General features: G+C 29.6%; 1 protein-coding gene across 1 annotated transcript; it reads left to right on the plus strand.

Moving 5' to 3' along the window:
* The first annotated feature begins 4,812 nt into the window (after window positions 1–4,812).
* LOC133284517 (probable glutathione S-transferase) lies at window positions 4,813–6,047 on the plus strand. Its single transcript, XM_061481546.1, has 2 exons — window positions 4,813–5,157; window positions 5,564–6,047. Exons 1-2 carry the CDS (start codon window positions 4,849–4,851, stop codon window positions 5,900–5,902), a joined length of 648 nt encoding a protein of 215 aa, XP_061337530.1. The 5' UTR covers window positions 4,813–4,848; the 3' UTR covers window positions 5,903–6,047.
* The last annotated feature ends 2,043 nt before the right edge of the window (window positions 6,048–8,090 follow it).

An 8,090-nucleotide genomic window follows, 5' to 3' on the forward strand; every position in this document is an offset into this window, starting at 1 on the left:
TTTTTAACATAGGTTTGGGCTTTTCGAGGCAAAACTTGGCTCAGCCCAGCCCACTTTCACCCTTATCTATGATCATATCCTCATCTGCTGATCTTACATGACCAATGGATTATGACAGTCTAGTGAGATCAAGGTATTTTGGTGCATCAAAGCTTGGGATACATCTATTCCATCTTCAATAATTTTTTATATATATATATATATATATATATATATATATATATATATATGTATGGGCTAAATACTTCTCATATTATACGAAAAGAATTCTTTCTCCTACACACACAACAAATATTTGTGTAGGAGATAACACATAAAAGTGTGTAAGGCACACGTAGGGCCATGTTAAATGAAGAGATAAAAAAATGGGTCATACACACTTTTATGTGTGTGTAAGTTATAAAATTATCTCCAACAATATAAGAAATATTAAACTCATATATATGTGTGTGTGTGTGTGTGTGTGTGTGTGTGTGTGTGTGTAAGAAATATCTAATGTTACTTTAGACAATTTTGTTTAATGTTCACTAAACAACGTCATTTTTTGTTGAAAAATTAAAAAATTAAAATGATAAATACTATTATAATCCTGAAATAAATTAAAATCACAAACACATCATTATTTTCGCCCCAAAACGACGTCATTTCGGTGAGCATTAGACAAAATTATCTAAAGTAACTTTAAAAAAAATGAACCCTATATATATATATATATATATATATATATATATATATATATATATATATATGGGAAGATTATCTTTACAAACTTTTTGTTTACAAACTACATTAAGTATGACTGGTCATACTTCAATCAAGAGTGTATGACCAGTCATACTTAGTGTAATTTGTAAAAAAAAAATTGTAAACGGATCATTCTCCATATATATATATATATATATATATATATAGGGAAATGTTATATTTATAAACTTTTTGTTTACAAACTCTTACAAACTACATTATGTCTGACCGGTCATACTTTAATTAAGAGTGTATGACGGGTCAGACTTAGTGTAATTTGTAAAAAAAGTTTGTAAACGAATCACTCCCCATAAAACTTTGAAATAATAAATCATATTAGGGGTTGCAATTTTCAACACCACCTGTTGACACGATATGAACACGGTACGAAAAATTTGTGTTTAGGTCGACTTGTTTTGAAATTTGTGTTGTGTTCGTATTGACAAAAATTGACCTGCGAAAATTCATGTTATGTTACATGTCAATCCGCGAATCTTAAATTGATTCACATTAATTTTCTTACAGGCTATTCATTGTCATGTCATATCATAAATAGGCTATTCGTGTCTTATTTGTCTAAGAGTTACTAGTTTTAATATTTTAAATAAAAACTAGTTTTATACTTAAAAAATATCAATATAAAATTAAAATTTTAATTTATAAATATTTTCAATAAATGCGTACACATATTTTATTTGAAAAAGTGTGTGTCCTTTAGAATTATACAATTTATGTCATTTTACTTTGACAAAGAGATAAGACCCGTATTTTTATTTTTATTTTGTCCACTCTCTTTTCTTCATGGTTTATCTCTTTTTTTCACTTAAAATTATTTCCTTTAAAATAACATACATTTTTTCCTTTTTCATTTTTCTTATGTATTATTTATTGAAAGTCGAGTGAAGTACTTCCGCAGGCAAGTACTCAATTACTCATCCATCAACCACTCACTCTCATAAATATTCGCACCTTCAATCTATAAACGAAAAGTAAAACAAAATCTAATTTAAAAAAAGAGAAATTATTATCTCATTTTACATGAGATAATTATCTCATGTTGTTCTCATATCAAAAATTATGCTACCATTTTTCTTTTTTCTTTTTTTTAATAAGTGATGGGTCTCACCACATTATGTGTCTATAATAAGAGATAATTATCTTTAATAATATGAGAAAATAGAGTCCCTTAAAAAAATGATAATAAAATGAAACATGAACATACACATATTTATCAGTGAGGGAGCAATTGATTGAGGAGAAATTTTTTGAATACTAGAAAAATGTAATTACTAGGAAAATGGTGGTTGGAAAGTGAGTTTGGTAGAAAAATGTAAAAAAAATTATTTGGTTGACTGAAATATTACCAGGAAAATTTATTTAAATTTGCAAAATCTATGTTAGGGAGAAACTTCGCACCTATTTTTTCACTTCCCCAGTTATCTCAAAATACCACATCTCAAGTGGTATTATGTAACAGTGAATTTCATCTAAAAATCAACACAAAAGTCATTTCTCCATCTATCCTATTTGCCTAGTATTTTTTTTTTTAAATCTGAACCAAACGTAATATTTTTCAATATCTACTTACACTTTCTCATTAATCCCAAAATAAATCTTCTAGAAAACATTACGTGAGTGATACAACCACTTACGATGCCGAGTCAAGAGTGGGTGCGCATAATATTCCATGATCTTATGATATTTGTGTATACATAAGATATTTGTCGATGAATAAAATGGGACCCACCTGTTTTTTTTTTTTTTTTGTCTATACATAAGATATTTGTTGATGAATAAAATAAAAACAAAACAAAGTTCAAAGACGCTGAAAGAAGGAAGGTTCACAATTTTTGTTCGATCTGATTATTACTTGTTAGCAATAGATAAATTTATTTTATTTCTAGAAATTTGAAAAATTATGTATTATTTAAGGGACTCTATTTGAAAAAGTCGAGTGAAGTACTTCCGCAGGCAATTACTCAATTACTCATCCATCAACCACTCACTCTCATAAATATTCGCACCTTCAATCTATAAACGAAAAGTAAAACAAAATCTAATTTAAAAAAAGAGAAATTATTATCTCATTTTACATGAGATAATTATCTCATGTTGTTCTGACATCATAAATTATGCTACTATTTTTCTTTTTTCTTTTTTTTAATAAGTGATGGGTCTCACCACATTATGTGTCTATAATAGGAGATAATTATCTTTAATAATATGAGAAAATAGAGTCCCTTAAAAAAATGATAATAAAATGAAACATGAACAAACACATATTTATCAGTAGGGAGCAATTGGTTGAGGAGAAATTTTTTGAATACTAGAAAAATATAATTACTAGGAAAATGGTGGTTGGAAAGTGAGTTTGGTAGAAAAATGTAAAAAAATTATTTGGTTGACTGAAATATTACCAGGAAAATTTATTTAAATTTGCAAAATCTATGTTAGGGAGAAACTTCGCACCTATTTTTTCACTTCCCCAGTTATCTCAAAATACCACATCTCAAGTGGTATTATGTAACTGAATTTCATCTAAAAATCAACACAAAAGTCATTTCTCCATCTATCCTATTTGCCTAGTATTTTTTTTTTTAAATCTGAACCAAACGTAATATTTTTCAATATCTACTTACACTTTCTCATTAATCCCAAAATAAATCTTCTAGAAAACATTACGTGAGTGATACAACCACTTACGATGCCGAGTCAAGAGTGGGTGCGCATAATATTCCATGATCTTATGATATTTGTGTATACATAAGATATTTGTCGATGAATAAAATGGGACCCACCTGTTTTTTTTTTTTTTTTTTTGTCTATACATAAGATATTTGTTGATGAATAAAATAAAAACAAAACAAAGTTCAAAGACGCTGAAAGAAGGAAGGTTCACAATTTTTGTTCGATCTGATTATTACTTGTTAGCAATAGATAAATTTATTTTATTTCTAGAAATTTGAAAAATTATGTATTATTTAAGGGACTCTATTTGAAAAAGTCGAGTGAAGTACTTCCGCAGGCAATTACTCAATTACTCATCCATCAACCACTCACTCTCATAAATATTCGCACCTTCAATCTATAAACGAAAAGTAAAACAAAATCTAATTTAAAAAAAGAGAAATTATTATCTCATTTTACATGAGATAATTATCTCATGTTGTTCTGACATCATAAATTATGCTACTATTTTTCTTTTTTCTTTTTTTTAATAAGTGATGGGTCTCACCACATTATGTGTCTATAATAGGAGATAATTATCTTTAATAATATGAGAAAATAGAGTCCCTTAAAAAAATGATAATAAAATGAAACATGAACAAACACATATTTATCAGTAGGGAGCAATTGGTTGAGGAGAAATTTTTTGAATACTAGAAAAATATAATTACTAGGAAAATGGTGGTTGGAAAGTGAGTTTGGTAGAAAAATGTAAAAAATATTATTTGGTTGACTGAAATATTACCAGGAAAATTTATTTAAATTTGCAAAATCTATGTTAGGGAGAAACTTCGCACCTATTTTTTCACTTCTCCAGTTATCTCAAAATACCACATCTCAAGTGGTATTATGTAACAGTGAATTTCATCTAAAAATCAACACAAAAGTCATTTCTCCATCTATCCTATTTGCCTAGTATTTTTTTTTAAAAATCTGAACCAAACATAGTATTTTTCAATATCTACTTACACTTTCTCATTAATCCCAAAATAAATCTTCTAGAAAACATTACGTGAGTGATACAAGCACTTACGATGCCGAGTCAAGAGTGGGTGCGCATAATATTCCATGATCTTATGATATTTGTGTATACATAAGATATTTGTCGATGAATAAAATGGGACCCACCTTTTTTTTTTTTTTTTGTCTATACATAAGATATTTGTTGATGAATAAAATAAAAACAAAACAAAGTTCAAAGACGCTGAAAGAAGGAAGGTTCACATAATTTTTGTTCGATCTGATTATTACTTGTTAGCAATAGATAAATTTATTTTATTTCTAGAAATTTGAGCTTGTGGAACAAGCCAGATGACTACATAGATCACTCTATAAATATATATAGACTATTGTTGGCTTTGGAAAACACAAGCTACGATGGCAGAGGTGAAGCTACACGGATTTTGGTATAGTCCCGTTCTTTGGAGGGTAGTATGGACCCTAAAGCTAAAGGGTATACCATATGATTACACAGAGGAAGACCGCTTCAACAAGAGTGCTCAACTTCTTAAATACAACCCAGTGCATAAGAAGATTCCAGTGCTAGTTCATGATGGAAAACCCATATGCGAGTCAATGATCATTGTTGAATACATTGATGAGATATGGCCACAGAATCCATTGCTTCCTGCTGATCCATATGAGAGAGCTATTGCACGGTTTTGGGCTAAATATGCCGATGACATGGTACATATTTATTTAGAAACTTAATCATTTGCATTTTTCTAGCCTCTCTTATACAATTCATGATCAGTTTACCTTTCAGCTATAATTAAATAGGTTCATTTTTTTTTGCTGTCAATGTAAATAAGTTATTTATGTTAAGCTCAAAATAATTTATTTTGATGCGAAAATCAAGATATTTTTATAATTATAAGTTATTTCAGGATTATAATAATTAATAATCTTTCTCATTATAATTTTTTAATCTTTTAATCTAAAATGAACGTTGTTTTGAAAGTAAATATAAATAACTTATCTACGTTAATTAAATTTAGTGTACCTTGTTTTTTTCTAGATCATTACTTTCTATGCTCTAAAATTCTTATCATGATTCAAAGTGAAAATAACATTGTGTGGTCAATTTTTACAGATTTCAGCAGTTGCAGCACTCTACCGCAGCAGTATCGGTGAAGAGCGGGAGAAGGCCATAGAGAAGGTGTGGGAGCATCTAACAGTTGTTGAGGATAACTGCTTTGGTGATGAGAAGAAATTTTTTGGGGGAGACACTATTAACATTGTTGACTTAGCTTTAGGGTCCGTTGCCAATTTACTTTTGGTTGTGGAAGTTATGTTTGAGGTGAAGGTCCTACAAGCTTTGAAATTCCCTCGCCTGAATTCATGGTTTAATAATTTCAGAGATGTCCCGGTCATCGCAAAAAATCTCCCTGAGCAGGAGAAAATTGTCGCTTTTGCATCTTCCTATTCCTAAGAAAACGTTAGCTTTTATGAAGAGATAATAAACATTTGTATCCTTATGTGTATTTCTTTATTTACCAATCTTGGTTTAGGTTTGTCTTACATACTTGTAAAAGTAATAAAAATCTAAGCTGGTTGTACTTACTTTCATATTAAATCAAGCTTCATTTAAAATCATGCTCCTGAATCTCAAATATCAAATAGGTTGCTACTCGCCATCAAATATTATTGCGATTATTGTGGAAATTCTACAATTAATATGGGCTGTTTTCTATGATAAATTTATTTTTTATACCTTAATTTTGGCCTTAGGTTGTATTTTTCCTTTTTTTTTTATAATTTACTTAGATATTTTTTCTTCTGAAATGTAACTAAATCTTTCTTTAACATTAAAAAACTTCTAATATACGTTAAACCATTTTAAATGGAAATGTTAGTTGTAATGTTAAAGCTGCAACAAAGACGGTATATTATTGCACTATTAAGGGTGTGCATGATACCTTTTCCATAATCAATTTTTTTATTTTTTTTTATTTTCGTGAACAGAAATGGATAGAAAACTCGTTTGATAAAATTGATTTATGTTTTTTTTCGGGATTAACCGGTTTAATTTTTGTGCTAGGAAAAGAATAAAAAAAATTCTGTTTTTTTGTTTCCAGGTATAAAATAAGAAACACTTGTCTCTCTCAATCACTCTTCAGCACTACCATCACCACCAACCATCATCATCATTGCAGCCACTGCCGCCATCACTATCACTATGCCACCACCACCACCATTACTACCATCACCATGCCACCACCACCATCACCATCATCGTCACTACCACCGTTACCACTACTATCACTAACCACCACTACCACTGCCACCAACCACCACCACCATCGCTGCAGCCACTGTCGTCACCCCTACCACCACTGTCATCACACCACCATTACCACCACCACCACGACTCCACCACCATCGCCACCATCATCATCACCAACCATCATTATCATTGTTGCAGCCACTATCGTCGCCACTATCGTCACCACCATCACCACTACTACAATCACCACGTCACTGCCACCACCATCGCCGCAGTCACTGCCGTCACCATCACCATTATGCCAACACCAAGCCATCACCATTGCCACCACCGTCACCATTGCCACTATTACTATCGTCACCACCACAACCACACCACCGTCACCATTACCACCACCATGCCTTCGTCGCCGCCACCACCACCATACCATATGAAAAGGAAAGTGATGATTCAAAAAAAATTTATGCTTAATAGGAATTATTTTTTATTATATTATTTGTTGAAAAATATTAAATATGGGAAATCATAATCATACAAAGGTAAAAATAAATATAAAGTATTAAATATGAGGAATCATAACCATACAAAGATGGAAATAAATATAACCGTTAGATCAACATAATCAATCTTACGGTAAATTTGATTGGTAGTAACATTGGTTGTAACCCTAATTGGTTGCTATAATATCCTACTCCTTATTTAAATTAATATAATTTCATCTCCAAAATATAATAAATAAATATTTAAAATTATAATTAATATATATATATGGAGAATGATCCGTTTATAATGGAAAATGATCTGTTTATAATTTTTTGTAAATTACACTATGTACTCCCAAAAATACATAGTGTAACCTAGTGTACTTCTGAGAGTACATAGTGTAGTTTGTAAACAAAAAGTTTGTAAATATATCCCTCCTATATATATATATATATATATGCTTTAATATTTCTACAGTAAATGTAGATAAGTTATCTACATTAACTATCAAAACAACGTCATTTTGTTTGTAAAATTTAAAAATTATGATGAAAAAGCCTATTATAATCTTGAAATAAATTATAATTACAAAATACCTTAATTTTTGTCCCAAAATCACGTCATTTTTGGCTCAATGTAGATAATTTATCTGCCTTGACGGTAGAAAAAATGAACTCATATATATATATATATATATATATATATATATATATATTTGATCATTTTATATCAAGTAATGTGTTTTAATCCTAGTTGAATCATTTGATATAAATAATATAATAGTTAAAATTTGATGTAAAATTTATTATTTTTTTACCAGTGTAAAATTAACAAGGAACGAAAGAATGATTTGAAGTAAATTAAAAAGAGGGGGGCGCAAAAAAGCATTGAAGTATAACCAGTGGCGGAC

Source organism: Gastrolobium bilobum, unplaced genomic scaffold (genome assembly GCF_033153095.1).
Source record: "Gastrolobium bilobum isolate Gb01-03AN ecotype WA unplaced genomic scaffold, APGP_CSIRO_Gbil_v1 utg7094, whole genome shotgun sequence".
Taxonomy (NCBI): Eukaryota; Viridiplantae; Streptophyta; class Magnoliopsida; order Fabales; family Fabaceae; genus Gastrolobium; species Gastrolobium bilobum.

Excerpts from the sequence above, each read along its gene's own strand:
- LOC133284517 (XM_061481546.1), top strand. The coding sequence starts at position 4,849 with ATGGCAGAGGTGAAGCTACACGGATTTTGGTATAGTCCCGTTCTTTGG. Across the intron at positions 5,158-5,563 it reads CTAAATATGCCGATGACATG|ATTTCAGCAGTTGCAGCACT; the intron begins GTACATATTTAT and ends CAATTTTTACAG.